The following is a 17300-nucleotide window of genomic DNA, read 5'->3' on the forward strand; positions in this document are numbered from 1 at the left end:
TGTGGCACCTCCTCCCGTGGCTGGAAACATTATAGCAGCTTACAGAGAATCACCTCCCCGCCCCCATTGCACTTTATCGGATTTATTGCTACATGAAGATCATCATCATCATTACTGGACTGATTGTCTACATGCGGACCTGGGTCCAGAACCGGCCTGAGCTTTATAAAAAGAGATGAGCAGCTTGGGACCTGACTAGAGCACTACAGATCCCAGCAGGCTAAGGCTGCTGATACTTGTAGTCCCTCTCTGGTTTACCGCTGGTTAGCTACAACCACAGCTAGTGGCCCATATAAGCCACAATGGTCACATCTGAACCTGGAAAAGCAGAGGATTGCTCAGATTTTAACTACAGAGCATAAGCCCAGTAAATACAAGTCCATAAAAGTGAATTATTTTTCTGGAATGACAATTTTATAATATATTATATCAGCTTTGGTGCAGCCACCACTAGAGGGAGCTCATGAGCTCATTGCATACAGTTTATACATTGAACTTTATGATACTGCAGTATGCGATAAGCTCCCTCTATTGGTGGCAGCAGGAATACAACATTTCATCATGACTTTGCAGAGAATTTTGAGGTTGGACCATAATATTGGGTGACAGTCATTGCCATATAATAATTTTCTCAGATTCCTGAATGGTGATGCAGCCATGTTGGAATATGATCAAATATTTTGGTAATTTTACCGAGAAGCGGCTGAAAAAATTCAATGCGGGACAGAAAAGGGCGACTCATAGCCTTGCCCTTTTAAGGGAATAGCCTTGCCCTTTTAAGGGAATAGCCTTGCCCTTTTAAGGGAATAGCCTTGCCCTTTTAAGGGAATAGCCTTGCCCTTTTAAGGGAATAGCCTTGCCCTTTTAAGGGAATAGCCTTGCCCTTTTAAGGGAATAGCCTTGCCCTTTTAAGGGAATAGCCTTGCCCTTTTAAGGGAATAGCCTTGCCCTTTTAAGGGGACCTGACATTTCTCATGTGTCTTGTCTTCCCCATGAATTTACAATCCTGGAGTAACTTCTCAAGATTGTGCCATTCCACTGTTATTCCTCCGTGAAATTTACAATAAATAGACACTGGGATCTAACCACATCTGGGGAAGGTGGACATTGTCCAATGAGAGCTGACAATACTAGATATGAACCTGCCCTTTTGACAGAAGGACTTTCAATTTCTTTCTAAATTTCCAGTAGGAATAACAGAGTAACGATGGACAGCAGAGTTATAAGAAAGACAATTATTTAGTTCCCAGATTTTGGATAAGCGCTGCCGATGTAAGAAATATAAAAATACAACAGACGAGACGCCGATCACCGACACACAGACAATCATAAAGACATCAAGACAAATTGCGAAAACCCCAAATATTTATCCAGTTTCTTGAAGTTTTTTTTTTTTTTATATTAAAATACACATATTTCTAGATCTTAAAGAAATTAACAGGTTTACATGTTTTCCTTGGGGAAAGGGTTAAAAATCGTATAAAGTATTGCATAGTGTGGAGTCTCTGATCGGGGGTGGAGGGGATGGCGATGGCTGGAGTGAGATTTCTAGGTGAATTCGGGAATAATCCAGTTTAAGTGCAATGCTACGATCGATCTTATGTGGATCGAGTGCACTCCGCAGGGGTTGGGTGTACTGTAAGCAGGGGCGGGGCTACACAACATGCAAATTATCTAGTTCCAGCAGGAAGGCGTAACACTCCAGCCCTAGACACTGTATCAAATCCTCATCGATCTCTGCTTGCTTTCATGCAACAGGCATCCTCATTGTTAAAGGGGATGTACTACAGACACCTTAAAGGTGATGTGCCTAATTGATTTGGGGGTGGTCTGACTGCTGGGATGCCTCGTCATGTGATTGGGGGCCCTGTATGGAAAGGCAAGTTGTATAGTCCAGCTACAGCTTCATCCATTCTCTGGTAGTAACTCCGCTATCTGTGGCTGCCCGGCAGAATCAAAAAAGAGGAAATGCATTCAAATAGGTGGATTCTGCACCGACTCTTGTGTTTAGAGGGTATCCCAACATAAGCACCCCCCCAAAGACCAAGAGACAGATCACTGATACTTTGTTGCAACCTTGTCTCCATCGTACAACGACCAGGCCAGAACTTTTAACCCAAGGGGGGCAAATAACGGATGCTTACATTAAGCCACAGCAAGCAGAGATATTTAAAAAAAAAAAGAAAAAAAAAAAGTGAGAGATTGATACAAAAATGGTAAAAAAAAAGTCCTTTTAGGACTCGTCACCAGTCCAGGAGAAGCGGGTCTGTGTGCTGGTTGTATTTCGGGGACTCTCAGCATCGCATAATTTGACGCGGCTGTGAATTTAGGGGGTCATTATCTAAACCCACCTGTAACGGATGCAGATTGGCCACGGATTGTAGACAGAGGTGGTGACTATCGACACATTGACTATTTTTGTCAGACCCTTTGGTGCTTCTGAATACGCGCAGACATACTGCGCCCCCATGTGGCGACATATGGTGGCACGATTTTGCACCCATTCGTCACCACATAGGTTAACCCCGGTGTGCCACCTACTTAGAGCACACTCCTCCCAAAATGCACCCATCCACAATCCCTTGTATACATCCTAGTGCAAGTCCAGGTATATACACACACACATATATATTTATATACATATAGAATTTTAAAAAATGCATATATGAGATGCTTCCGACATCCAGTATATTAACATAGAACTATGTCATAGAAATCCAATTATACACAGCTTTGTCATTAATACCTTAGCCGCGCGCAGGCACAACCGGGACCGATTCCGGGTAAGAAAGCTAAAATATACAAAAAAAAAAAAAAATCTATATATTTCCCTTTCCAAGTGTAGGAAAATATCGGCTAGCGATGATCTAAAGGCTACGGGAGCCCCTGGATAGGACTATATTACAGATCATTTGTAAAGGACATCCCCTCATTTAGAGTATAGACAGGTTTTTTTTTTTCTTTTTCGTGTTTTTTTTATATATATATATAAAATTACAACTATAAGTATCTCATAAAAGTCTGATACACAACCCCCCCTCTCTCTCTCTTTACATACAAGTTCAGTAGTATATTCAAGCAAACCCAGTTCTGCGCGGGAGGGTCGCCGATCCAGCACAGGAAGTTAAGGCCCCTTTTGTCTTATTGGCAAAAAAAAAATTCCAAAAAAATAATCCAGGAAAATAAATCGTCTTCTGGGAAATAGGAAAATCCGTGTAAGGTAATGGGGTTTAATCATGCCGCAGGGAATGTGGAAAAGACAGAAAATATCCGCATGGGACTAGAAAGTCTGAGGTCGCAGAGGACGAGGGCCGGAGTCTCACGATAAATGGATGGCCTTCTTCAGCTTGTCGATTTCACTCTGCAAGGCAAAAACAAACAGTAATGAAGGGTTAAAACTTGTCAGGTCCATGAGGTCATATAGAGCTAGGGGTGGGGGATCCGCGGCACGGGTTAAAGGTCATCAAGCAGCCTTTGCTTTGGTGGAGGTGGCCGCAATGTAATACTAAATTCTACCTATAGAGGCCACTGCAGGGAAAGTGTCTGGACTTCCAGAGATTTCCCTGGTGATGACAGCCGATTAATTCTGGTTTCTAAAATCAGAATCCTACATAGCTTAATGAAATATCATAATATAGATAGATAGATAGACAAGTCGGCAAGGTCAGATAATTGAGGGGAGGAGCCAACTATGACCGATACATTAGCAGCAGGACATAGGAGGATCTGTATACAGAGCCGCTCTAACTGCACAATATGGAGGTTCCTAAACCAATTAGATGGCTCCTGGGGTAAGTTTCCCCTTACCTCTAAACTGCTCCGCAGCATCCGCTCCTCTTCTAGGTCTCTCTTCATTTTATCCAGCTCATTTCTAGGGGTGGGAGAGAAAAGACCAATTAGATTCAGGAAACATTGCAGATCAAAGAGGACGAACGCCATCAACTCCAACACTTTGCATCCTTTGATGAGGTGTGCTTCTATCCCCCACTGGCTGCTATATACATTATATATACTGTGTATATATAGCAGCTGGCACCAGGTGTATACGGCAAGAGACAGCCCGATGACGGATAGCTTATAGAGGATAGATAGATGATAGATACATAGATAGAACATAGCCGGCCCAGGTACCTGTGTTCTTTCCGGAGCGCGTCCACTATGATGAGCAGTTCGCTGATCTGGGCTCGGAGCTCCTCCACCTCGCTCTTTTTTCCATCCAGAACATCAAGCTTTGGTTTGGTGTCCACAATGACGGGGCTCAGGGGTGCAGGACTGGGTTTGGACACGATAGACACGGGTGTCAATATAGGCGTGGAGGCTGCGATCACTGGCGGCTGAAAGAAAGGTACACGGGTACATTAGAAAACATTTCACCTTGATGTGATGGGGTCTGCAGGAGGTGGCGCTGGTGCGCAGGGGGTGGAGTTATTGTAGCAGTCCCGGTGATCACATGATCAGTGGGTTTGGGAGCAGGTAGCTATGTTGTAGCTTCCTGCCCCTTGTACACAGCATTGAGCATTGTCCTTACACACATAAGGACCGGAGAGCGGCTGATGTCTGTAGTAACAGGCGGGGAGCAAGTATCACTCAATACCTTCTTCACTTCGGGCGTCAATGGTTTGGCACTTTCCTCCTCTTCCTCACGATGTACCTTTGGTTCCTCAGTCAAGTCTTTAGTTTGCTACAAGTAGTAAGAGGGCATCCATTAGCAATGGCCGAGTACCATAGACATTATTGGTAGTTGCTAGACCTGACCCTTATGCGGGGTGGACACAAGGCTGGAAAGGTAAGGGTAACCAGCTGGGATGAGCGGAGATCAACTGCTCTTTCCTTGCACCGCCATCCAGCCTAGGGGAGGTCACATTAAAGGAGCACTCCAGTCATGGCGGATTCATTGCCGAGCGGGTGGAGAAGGACTCCAGGTTCTAGGAACACAATGAGAATGAGTCCTGCTCCTCCCTTCAGGCCCTGTACCGTGCATTATACAATGGATTAGCTGTGACTGGATTGTTCCTTTAAAGGAACAGGAGTTGCCTGAACTGTCCAGACAGGACTAAACAACCTGAGCTGGATGATTCGTGCACAGCAGCTGGGGGATGGTGCAGCGATTGATTACTTCTGTCAGGGACAACAAAGTGATGCCGTGTTCTCGGCTTATGCTGGGCAGGACAAGGCTGGAGCAGTGCATAATTAGGGTAAGAGGAGAGCACCGGATCTTTAATTTTATAATTGTATTTCAGCAAAACCACTTAGTTTAGGGATTAAACAAGATATGTTTCTGCATCAGTGTAGCTACAGAATTCTCAAGGTACAGTATGTGTTCGGTTCATAATGCATAAAAGCAAATGGCAGATTTCCTTTAATCCTTACACAGGCAGTTTTACTCCTAGGAGAAAGAAAAAAAAAAAAAAAAGGCTTATGCATATAAATACACATGAGACTTTTCTCCTCTCTCCCAAGCTCCTTCACTGCTGCTTGCGGCACTGATGCTGCGGTCATGCAAATGGAGCTTTGTGAGTACAGGCAGCTGATGCTGCGGTCACATGACCTTCTACAGATGCTGCAGTGGTATGTAACCCTGCCCGTTCCTGCACACATTACCATCAGGGGGATCAGGGAACTGCACCGACAACCTGATCATGCAACAAGGAGCCTATATACCTAGTCCCCCGTCACGGCACTCACCAAATCTAGCGCTTATACTGAGCCCAGTGCTCGCATTGGATCACAGGGATTCTCAGAACAGATGAAGGTGAAATGCATGGTGGGAAGATGTCCCATCATAATGGGATACGCGATCTGTGTGACATAACGTACACAACGCACTCCCTGCGTACTTACAGTATGCACACCGTTGAAGCGTCCCGGTGGTCTCTTTCCGGCCATCTTTGGTCTGCTGGCAGTGGGGTGGGACAGGTTCTCTGAGGTAGGGAGCACATCGTCAAAACTGTTTTCGGAGTGAGCTGCAAACGTAAGCAGAGCACAGAGATTACCCCCTCTGCAGTGAGAAGCTGCATGATGGGGGTTTTGTGGCCCCAAAATTGTAATCTTTGCCCTTAGGCCATTCACAACTCTTAAAAGGGAAAATTTAAAAGTTTTTTGTTCAGGAGAAAGAGGTGTAATAGCTGTAATGCCGATACATGTAGTCACCCAGCTCTCCAAGAATCAGATATATAAAGTGTAAGAAAACCACCATGAGGGCGCAGCTATGCAGAGAGGATGTGAAAGTAGAAAGACAAATGCAAACTTTAAGGCATTTTGTACACAGAACTTTTTGGATGTCCAAATAGTGTTCCAGTTTTATACTCCCATGAACAGATGTGGTAGAGGTAGGACCCCACTAGTAGTAACATGAGAGTAGATTCCAGTGAAGTAATGGGACAGGGTTGAGCTGCAGTACCAGTCACAGCCAGTGGACCGGAGTGGTGCTGGTCCCGAATTAATAATTTCACCCATGCCCTTAAATATTGGGTACATTGCCTATAGAGCAGCTCTCTTCTCTACCACCTAAAGCAAGCGTGCGCCTTCCCAGCAGCTACAGCCAAGCAACAGCGCAAGCGAGAGTCAACGTCTGCACAAGGGCGGCCATGCTAACAGCTTGCCAAGGAGAATTACAGAGGAGGGGAGGAAGGTGGGAAGGGATAAGGGGTGCGGGATCTGTGTCTAGTAACAACCCCAATCACCATAGACAAAGACTTGTGGTGCGCTGCTCCAAAAGTACTGGTAATTGCCGGGGATGTGCACTCGTGGATCGGCCGCTGATACCAACTAGGATATAGGTAAAGCCCATTTTCACGAAATGAGTCAAGTGCACAGGGGTAGTGTCACTTCAAAAGCCTCCCGTTCTTCTGTTCTATAGCACATAGAAACATGCTACTGGTGTCATGTTAAAGATACGATTCTTGTCTTTCAGAACCCATCAGGCTTGTGGTTCTATAAGCTACAGAACTGGTGATACAGGCAGCTAAACGGCATCTACCACCAGGACGAAAGACTGTGCAGCTCACATTTTAGTCTATGCCCTTAGCTCCCTCTATCTCGGGGTCTGTAGATAAAGTCACAAGTGTGAGGAGACCTGTAATATTTCATGACACCAGAAGCAAGTTTTTAGGTGCTATAGAACAAAAGATGGGGGCTTCTGAAGTGACACTCCCTCTGCAGCCTCTAAACTTGACTCATCTCAGGAAAAATATGACTCTTTACCTAGCTTTAAGATTTAAAAAAAATAAATAAATCTTCCCTAAAGTCATGGTGGAGATTGGGAAAATAAGCAAATGGGTGAGATTTTACATAAAAGAAGGAATTCTAGAAAGGACATTTCATCCTCTACCTGAGGCGGCTGCTATTGTACTGGTAAAATCTGGTGACACGTGCCCATCAGCTATCCCATAGCTATCCTGGCAATAGGTCATGGTACATCCCAGTTATCAGTGACCATTCTATGGTGACCCTCGGGATCACAGACACATCCCGCAGCAATGACCCTCTAATTCATCTAAGCAAACGGAGGACTCCGGCGAGAGAACATGATCTTACCAAGATGGAGGAGAAGGGTAGGGGAAGTTCCTGATACGAAAGAAGGGATACATGGCAAACAGGAGAGGAAACAAAATCTGGAAAGAAAAGTCAAGGAGAGGAATGTCTAGAACAAAGATCGTGAAACCAAAAAAATTACTTGGCAAAGCAAAAAAACATCAGAAGAAAAGAAGAATCTGGACATGCAGGACGCAGACTGATGGAGGAGAACCTATCCAACCTGGAGGCGCGTGGTCATGTTATGTAGGATCTCCACAAGCCCCGCCTTCTGAGTGGCTGCAAGACAACCAGCTGTAGCAGCAGCCGGCCCCCTCATCTTCTGAGGCTCCCTCTACAAATCTTCCACAATTCAAACCTCTGCTGGTATTTACTTCCTGTTCTCGACAGACAGGAAGTGACCACTCAGCCAATCACTGGCTGCAGCAGTAATGGGCGGGCACTTCCTGTGCGCTCAAACGGGAGCAGGAAGTTAAGACCAGCAGAGACGGGTGAAGCCACGGCAGTGACAACGGGGGTGGTTACAAGGAAAGCACAGATTTTTATATCGTTTTATTTATCAGTGTTTTTTAGGTTATCACCCCAGACAATTTTTAATCCCTCCCACCCGTAGAGATGGTAACCAAACTCCTGACACCTGACTTCCCCAATAAATTAGATGCTAAGGCCTGAGAAGGGCAAATCGACTACCCTATATTTGAGGCCTTATCTTGTAATGGACTCCCCAGCGCCCTCTGTAGGACAACTGATAAAATGTGATTTAATAGACACCACACAAAATTAATCTGCCACGCATTGTGTTGGGTCCTACCCCATCTCAGAAGGTGACAACCTACTATATAAGTGTAACCTACCTGCGGCTCCAGGTGAAATGCTCATAGTGAGTGTGCATGCATGCCAAAAACCTTAGCAAGAAGAGACAGATGAGGCGCATGCTCTCCTCCATGTGCGAGCCACGGTCACATGAAGCATGCAGACAGAAATAAGAACCCGGAGGAGTCAAGCATCGGGTGTTATGGATGAGGGTAAGATCACTGGGGCAGTACAGGGCTGGGGTATTTGTAATCCTCCAACATCAGAGGGTGCGGCATGAAGAGAGCAGTGATGGTAAACACGTCCACTCCGCACACAATGGTCATGCACAAAGAGACGGGCATCCTCCAAGGCTCCACATGAAGACATCCACCATATCTCCAGTTACATACCCTGCTCTCTCGGGCTTTTCACTGCACTCGGTTCCAGCTCTGCAGATTTCGGTCGACTCAGAATATATTCCAGATCCATTTTTGTTTTACCGAAAGGCTCAGGTTCAGACTTTGGTCGACTGAGAGGGGAATCTCCATTAGGCCTAAAAATAAAGTATATTGTCATGTATGTGCACAGTGACTGCACCAGCAGCAGAACAGTGAGTGCAGCTCTGGGGTATAATACAGGATGTAACTCAGGATCAGTACAGGATAAATAATGTCATGTATGTACACAGTGACTGCACCAGCAGCAGAATAGTGAGTGCAGGATGTAACTCAGGATCAGTACAGGATAAGTAATGTCATGTATGTACACAGTGACTGCACCAGCAGAATAGTGAGTGCAGCTCTGGAGTATAATACAGGATGTAACTCAGGATCAGTACAGGATAAGTAATGTCATGTATGTACACAGTGACTGCACCAGCAGCAGAATAGTGAGTGCGGCTCTGGGGTATAATACAGGATGTAACTCAGGATCAGTACAGGATAAGTAATGTCATGTATGTACACAGTGACTGCACCAGCAGCAGAATAGTGAGTGCAGCTCTGGAGTATAATACAGGATGTAACTCAGGATCAGTACAGGATAAGTAATGTCATGTATGTACACAGTGACTGCACCAGCAGCAGCAGAATAGTGAGTGCAGCTCTGGAGTATAATACTGGATGTAACTCAGGATCAGTACAGGATAAGTAATGTCATGTATGTACACAGTGACTGCACCAGCAGCAGATAGTGAGTGCATCTCTGGTGTTGCTCGTTACCTCGTTATCTCTCTGTTGCTGTGAGAGGCTGTGTGCTGCTGCTGCTCCTGAGCTCCAGGGAAAACCACCTCCACCTGGGGCCTGCTCTCTCCTCTCCCAGGGAGGGAGTGGGTTTCCAGGCATGAGCCAGGGCAGCAAGTCCCAGGCTCCTGCTTCCCGGTCTAGGCCGGCGGGAGGCAGGGGTAGCCAGGAACCGGCCAGCGCTGCGGAAGCCTTGGGGGTAAGAAGATCTGCAAGGAACAGCAGCAATGCTGCTCCAAGTACCCCCAGGCCAGCTAAGGCTTCAAAAAGCAGCAAGACCTCAGAAAAGATGGATACCTCGGGAAAGCTGGGTACCTCGGGAAAGATGGATACCGCAGGAAAGCTGAGTGCTCAGGGAGGTGAGGCTGACCTCAGTGAAGAGGGCTGGGGAATGCTGAGGACCCGGGAGTCTATTTCCACCTATGCCTCCCGGGCTCTGGGCCACCTCTCTGAGTACGAAGAAGCCAGCAAGACGGTGAGGAGACTGCGGGAGGAGCTCCGGTGCGCCCATGCCAGGGCAAGCTCTGCACCAAGGAGGAAGAAGGACCAGATTATGGCAGAGATTTCCAGGCTCCAGACTAACATCCAGGCCTTGGAGGAGAGGAAGGCTTACCTGCTGGAGAGGAGTGGGCCATTTAAAGAAAAAATTCTTAATGATGAGCGGTTCCGGGAGATGGAGGAGGAAAAGCAGAGGCGGCTGATGGGGCTTCAGCCAGAGAGTCAGACGGAGGAGGAAAGTCCGGTACCGTGCAGTGGGCCCCCTGCAGGACAAGCGGCCATGTCATCTGCCTGCGGTTCTGCCGGCCCGGGTGAGGATAGTGACAGCCACCAGGGAGGGGCGCTGATGGAGGAGATCCGACGGCTCGAGTCCCCTGTGCACCTCCAGGACTTTACTTTTGGAGACGATCTGCCGGAGGATGCACCGGGGGGCAGCAAACCACGAAAGAAGAAGACCAAATCCGTGGAAGTGGTGAGTCTAGTCTACAGCCCCCTCCCCGTAAAACCCGAGTCGGCCGCAGGGTCAGCTCACTGTGCGAGCCCCGTTACCCAGCCCAGCGCGGGTCCTGCAGTGGACTCAGTGCCAGGGAGCGGGGAGATTACAGGTGTGACATCTGATGTGGCGATGGGCTCCGTCTCTGTTTGTGGTAACAGTGGGGGAGCAGGGGAGGCATCGGCCGCGAGGCCGGACAGTAAGGGCGGCTCGGCAGTGGCGATACCTTCGAAATCCAGTGCTGTGGTGCGTCCCCCAGTGGGAGGGGGGGATAGCCCGGCACTGGTGGCAGCTTCCGGTGCCTCGGCGCCTCTTCATGCTGTTGCCGCTGATCACTTGGTGGTGGGGCGGCGGCAGTGTGGAGGGGTCGCTGAGGCTGAGGGCTCCGGACCTCCCAAGCCTAAAGTCCTATTTTGTGTTGGTGTTGGAGACAGTCTGCAGAGGAGTGCTGAGGAAGGTGGGGATCAGCGGTGCCACATACCGGCCAAAGATCAGCGGCGACTCCTACCTTCCTCTAAGAAAAGTAAAATAACATCTGCTACCGATGATGTGGAGGGCACAAGTGTGACACAAGTTGGGGTCCCCTCTGGGCGATGCGCTGCGGGGGGACCCCCGTCCCTTGTGCCTGAAGATGCGGAGGTGGTCATGTCTGCTAATGTTGTTGCTGGTCCAGCCAGTGTGAGTGGAGTCAGTAAAGTTGTGGTGGATAATGTGAATGGTGTGAGTGGTGGAGAATCTTTTCCAGCTTTGGGGGTGAGTGATGGAGTGACTGGGGGTGTGAGTGGCGCGGCTGAGTGTAACATGCAGGTGGGTAGTGTTAATGTGGTGGGTGCAGGGGTTGGTCCGGTTGCTCCCCCAGTGGCGGCCCCTATTAAGAGCTATGCCAGTGTCGCTGCTGGGGGAAGTAGGGGTCCATCATCCTCGTCTCTGGGCTCTGGGGACTGCTTTTTGCAACGGCGCCTCCTGCAGGCCTTACAGAAGGGAGAAAGGACGATCAATGTAGCGGGGCAGGAGGTTGATTTGTCGTTTTGGATAGAGAGGCACGGCCTGTCTGCCTTCCGAGAGCAAAGAGGCAGGGAGACACCATGGTCGCTCCCGACAACCGGGCCGGGTGCTAACCGTAGGAATGTGGTGCGTCTTCGGTGGCGTGGCAGTGATGTGTGTCCCCCTCGGGCACGGGTAGTTGAGCTGCTGCTGAAGATGGATTTCAAGGCGGCTGACATCTTTGCCTTGATCCATCCCTATGGTACATCTGAGTTTGATATCAGCTTTGTTCGGCCGGAGGGGCTTGAGCTCTTCTGGTCCAACTATGAGCTGAGATACAACGAGCCCGAGTGGCGGGACTTTGCTGTGCAAGCAGTGTCCCGCCAGAGCGAGGTCAAGAAAGTGACCGTTCTTACCCGTAACGAATCACTATCTTGCTTTGACATCATGACCTGGATGAATCGTTAAGGAGAGGTACTGGGAGTACCTGAGAAAAATCGAGACGAGTTTGGTATCTGGTCAGGGGCCTGGACCTTCATGGTGAAGTTGAGGCGTTCAGGTAACTCAGTCGCCCACATCCCTTCATCAGCCTTCCTGGGGAGGGATCGGATCCTGATCTTCTACCGGGGGCAGCCTAAGCTGTGTCACAGGTGCGGTGACCCCACACATTTCAGCGCAAACTGCACCGTGCAGAAGTGTGCGTTGTGTGGGGGTGTCGGCCATCTCGCTGCATCCTGTACAGGGCAGATTAGGTGTAACCTGTGTGGTGATCTCGGTCACCCGTACAGTCGTTGTCCTCTTTCCTTCGCTAATGCGGGCTCAGCCTCAGCGGATGAAAGCCATGAGGCTGAATCTGCTGGGGAGGGGACTAGCAGAGGCGGAGGAATGGAGGGGCCAGGGAAGAAAGACAGGAAAAAGACGCCTGCCCAGCTAAGGCGTCTAGAGAAGCGTCAACAAGAGAGAGAGCGGGGGGAGTCTCGGGCTGCTGGGACAACCTCTGGCGCTATCCTGGAGACCACACCTGTCGCTGAGGCCCCAGGGGATGATGTACTGGATGAGGAGGTCAGGAGGATCGAGAAAGAGGAAGGTGCCACGTCCTCAGACTCCTCCCATTATGAGAGTATGGACGAGGATAATAGGGCGTGGCTAGAGGAAAAGCGTAAGCGTGGCGCCAAAAAGAAGAAAAAGGGTAAAAAGAAGGGAGGTGTAAGATCTTCTCCCTCCCTGACTAAGGTACCCAAGGAAGGTGCAACCGACCCCCCGCTGGTCGAACTTTCAAATCGTTTCCTGGCCCTGGATGGAGCCTCTCCTGCCGATGGAGGGGCTGAGGGTGAAGGGCCAGAGGTGGCGGAGCCTGCAGGGGGTGCCGAGTCTCCCCCTGGGGAGTCAGGGTCCTCAGGAGGGGAGACTGGCCCAGAGTCTGGAGACGAGGATGAGGGGGCAGGTCCTGGATCTGCCCCTGAAGCATCAGAGGTGCGGGAGATGGACACCACAATATGTCTAAAAAGGGGGTGTTCATTTCCCGAGGGTGGTGGTAAGATGGGTAAAAAGAAAGCCGTCTAACTCAATCACTCATGATGGCGGCACCCACTCCGTTGACGCTGGCGTCCATTAATGTCGCCAGCATTAAGTCTGATGCGGCTAGATTTGCGGCCTTTGATTTTCTCGGCCGTGTTGAAGCCGACATTTTATTTTTGCAGGAGACCAGGCTGCCAGATTTGGCGGCCGTGTTTAAAGCTAAGAGGGAATGGAGACACGGGCCTTCCTATTGGTCTCTTGCGGCCGAGCCGTATAGCGGAGTGGCGGTCCTTTTTACCGCTCCGGTAGAATGCCGACGAGTTATTGAGTTAGAAATGGGGAGGTGCCTGATCCTGGATGTCCTCATGAAGGGACAAAAACTTCGTCTTATTAACATCTATGGTCCCCAGTCCAAGTGGGACAGGAAGTGTCTCTTTATGAGGATCAAGCCCTACCTTTTTACAAGTCGGCAGGTGGTCTTTGGAGGGGACTTCAATGCTGTCACGAGGTCCCAAGATAGGGGAGGTTCCAGAGACAAGCTGACTTATGATAGCGTCGCTCTTAATAGCATAGCTAGTGAGGCTCGCCTGGTGGATGTCCACATCCGGCACACCCCAGGCCACGCGGGGTTCACCTATTATAGGGGTAGCTGCAGGTCTAGAATAGACAGGTTTTATTTAAAGGAGGAAGCCATTTCTTCAGCAGTGTCCGTTGTTGAGGTGGAGTTCTCCGACCACTGTTTAATTTTGTTTTCTCTGAATGTTACAGAGACCCCCCGGATGGGAAGAGGCTACTGGAAGCTCAATTAGTCTCTCCTGGAAGAAGCGGAGATCAGACAATCCTTTGAGGACTTTCTGCAGAGCCAGGTACCATTGCTGGGCCTTTGTAGCAGTAAGTCAGAGTGGTGGGAGATGCTCAAGAAAAGGGTGGCGAGATTCTTCCGCCAGCTCTCGAGCCTCAGGAGCCTGGACAGGTACCATCTGTATCAGGGCCTGAGGAGGAGACTCGAGCATCTCGTCTCGACTGGAGGTAGTCGTGAGGACATCTCCAGAGTGAAATCCTTGCTGAAGAGGTGTCAGTACGATAGACACGCATCTTTGGATTTTGAGAGGGATTACGGGAAATACCGCTCGCCCGACCCTTACAGAAACTGCAAGATGTCAGTGAATGGTAAAGTTGTCACAGGACTGGTTGACAGTACGGGATCCCTGAAAAGGTCCAGATCAGGAATTCTGGAGGTCGTCAGATCCTTCTACTCGCACCTCTTGGGCAGGAAAGATCTAGATCGGGATGTGATGTCGGATTTCCTGGCTGAAACTGTCCCTGAGCCAGGAGTAGACCCCTCTCTTGATATTTTGACAGAGATGATCAGGGAAGAGGAAGTCAGCCGGGCGATTGAAGGGCTCGCCCTCAAGAAATCGCCGGGTCCGGATGGCTTAACATCCGAGTTTTATAAGACCTTTAAGGACACCTTGGTTCCCCTCTTGACCGAGGTATATAATGAGTGTCTTTCCTCGGGCGCTCTGCCGAAGTCAATGCGGAGGTCAGCCCTGATCATCCTATCAAAGGGTAAGGACCGATCTCGTATTGAGAACTGGCGTCCCATAGCGCTTCTCAATACGGACAGAAAGGTTTTGGCAAAGGTGCTGTTTAATCGGCTGGTGCAGTTTGCGCCCCGGCTCCTTTCGGGGACCCAGCACTGCTCTGTTCCAGGCCGCAGTACATTTAGTGCTGTGCTTTGTGTCCGGGAGGCAGTGGAGCAGGGCAGGGCTGGTAACTGGAAGGGGTACTTGCTGTCCTTGGATCAGGCAAAAGCGTTTGATCGGGTTAACCACGAGTACCTCTGGTCTGTCCTTCTGAGGTATGGCCTGCCGGGGGAGTTTGTCAATTGGCTGAAAGTTTTGTACGCAGGGGCAGAGAGTTTCCCGCTTGTGAACGGTTGGATTGGCCGCTCTTTTGAGGTCGGGTCTGGTGTTCGCCAGGGTTGTCCTCTGAGCCCACTTTTATACGTGTTCGCGATTGACCCATTCCTTAGGAGGGTTGATCGTGGGCCGTTGGTGGGAGTCGGGATGGATCGGGCAGCACCGGAAGCCACTCTAAGGGTGGTAGCGTATGCTGATGATGTCACCGTTTTCGTGTCCTCGGGAGGGGAGGTGCAATGGGTGATGTCAGAGGTTGACCGCTACTCAGAGGTTTCTGGGTCCAAGATCAACCGGGATAAGTGTGAGAGTCTCTGGCTGGGAGAGGGGGATCCAGGCTTTGATCTCCCGGACACTCTTCCAGGGCCCCAGGACTCCGCCAAAGTTCTCGGCATCGAATTCGGCCAGGGGGATTACCCCATGCAAAACTGGGACGGCAGGCTTAAGATCGCCGCTCAGAAGGTGGACCAGTGGAAGGGTTGGTCTTTGACCCTCAGAGAAAGGGTTAATCTGATCAAAACTTACCTGCTCCCGTTGCTGATATATCTGGGCAGTGTGTGCATGTTGCCAGAACCCCTCTGGACTCGGGTCTACAGTCTGTTCTTCCAGCTGTTATGGGGGAATAGGCTGAACCTTATCAAGAGGGAGGTTACTTACCGCACGAGGAGACAAGGAGGGTTGTGTATGGTCAACCCTGTGGTGTTCCTAGTGAATACCTTTCTTAAGATCAATGTAGCAAACCTCTGGAAAGAGGGGGCTCCTCCGTGGGTATACTCCTGCAGGGGATGGTTTCGGCCTTTCTTCCAGGAATGGGAGACAGGAGGGCAAGTGAAGGATCTTCGCACACCGCATGGGCATCTTCCGGCTTACGCTACCCCGGTTCTGAAGGTGATTCGCCGGTGGGGTCTGGGAATGTGGGAGATCAGGACCATGTCGAGGAAAGTCCTTGACAAGAGGGTTCTGTTGACCCATTTCCAGAAGCCTCTGGCCCTCAGGGATTGCCCAAGTCGGGATCTGGGGGTGGGTTTGAGTTTATTGAATTCCATCAGGATCCCCTTGAAGTTTTGGGACGTGACTTGGCGCTGCTTCCATGGAAAGCTGTGTGTGAGGGACAATCTGAAGTGTAGGAGCTCTGAGGAAAGGGGTTGTCCCCGGGAGGAGTGCGGTGGCCTGCTGGAGAGCATGGACCACTTCCTGCTTCAGTGCCCCTTTAACACAGAGGTGTACAACCGGGTGGGTGTTTCCATCCATTGGCCCGGGTTGGCCGGTCTCTCCTATGCGGAGTGGGCCTATGGAGCATTCAGAGGCCTGGGTGGCTGGGACCGCTGCACGTTATTCCTAGTGGTCAGGTACCACACGTGGAACGCACGGTGTTTAGTATCGACGCAGCGTAAAATCCTCCCGGTGGATGAGGTGGTTAGGAACATTCTGGGTGACCTGGTGAAGGTGCGCTCTCTGGAGTATGAGAGGCTGGGCACGGGGAGGGCCTCTCTCCTTTGGAGGGGGTTCTCCTTTAGTGTCCCTTAGTCTGTCATCTCCTCTCCTGGTGTTGGGCTGATGCTGCACTGTAGATTTTTTGTTTTGTGTTCTGAGGTTATAGTGATGTTGGGCTTGCAGGCGCCGAACCTGGGCTTTATGTGGTTTGTATTTATGTTGTTGAGATTTTGTTTGTATTCTGTTTTCTTTATGTTGTGTTGTAAATACTGTATATATTTGTATATATTGTATATAGTGGGGTTTGGGATTAGTGTTAGGTTGGGAGGGGGGTGATGGTGATGGGAGGGGGGTGATGGTGGTGGGATTTACGAACTGACCTTGGACTCTATGACCCTGGGCACTGGTCTGGACTACTTAACGCAAACTTTGGACGTTAGACCAGTGTCTGGGGGGAAGGGGAGGGTGCGGGCGAGGGATTTAGTTTAGTGTAGTGTTGTGTGTATTATGTATTATATATTTAAAAAAAAATAAAAAAACGGGTGTGGGATGTGGTCTGTGTGGGGTGGTTTGTTATTAGAGGGTGTGGGGTGGGTTTATGTATATTTATAGTCATTTTTGTTTATTTGCGGGTGTGGTTTGTCTTATTGTTTATTGGTTTGGTTTAGGTTGTGATAATCGGTTGGGTGGGGGTTGTGGTATTTGGTGTTCATTCATTTCGGTGTATTGTAAGTTATTGTTTTTACTAGGTGTGAATGGGGCTGGACCAGCAGGTAAGATATTGTATATAGTGTATATTATGTTTTGTTTGTATTGTTATGTTTTTTACTTTTATATTAAATAAAAGATCTACAGGATGTAACTCAGGATCAGTACAGGATAAGT

General features: G+C 49.4%; 1 protein-coding gene across 4 annotated transcripts in view; it reads right to left on the minus strand.

Annotated features, from left to right (window-relative positions):
* Nucleotides 1–3186: 3186 nt before the first annotated feature.
* The window catches only part of CD2AP (CD2 associated protein), a 52781-nt gene continuing 38667 nt past the window's right edge, over nucleotides 3187–17300 (minus strand). For 2 of the 4 annotated variants that reach the window (XM_072143703.1, XM_072143702.1), the window contains exons 12-17: nucleotides 8739–8881; nucleotides 5842–5963; nucleotides 4595–4681; nucleotides 4132–4334; nucleotides 3808–3871; nucleotides 3188–3361 (exon numbers count right to left, since the gene is read on the minus strand). In XM_072143703.1, coding sequence (XP_071999804.1) covers nucleotides 3320–3361; nucleotides 3808–3871; nucleotides 4132–4334; nucleotides 4595–4681; nucleotides 5842–5963; nucleotides 8739–8881 — 661 coding nt within the window. In that variant the 3' untranslated portion in view covers nucleotides 3188–3319. Of the gene's footprint in view, nucleotides 3362–3807; nucleotides 3872–4131; nucleotides 4335–4594; nucleotides 4682–5841; nucleotides 5964–7536; nucleotides 7614–8738; nucleotides 8882–17300 lie in introns of those variants that run through there. The other 2 variants (XM_072143701.1, XR_011854352.1) reach the window with 2 other exon arrangements.

The sequence above is a fragment of the Engystomops pustulosus genome, chromosome 3, assembly GCF_040894005.1.
Source record: "Engystomops pustulosus chromosome 3, aEngPut4.maternal, whole genome shotgun sequence".
In the NCBI taxonomy this organism is placed as follows: Eukaryota; Metazoa; Chordata; class Amphibia; order Anura; family Leptodactylidae; genus Engystomops; species Engystomops pustulosus.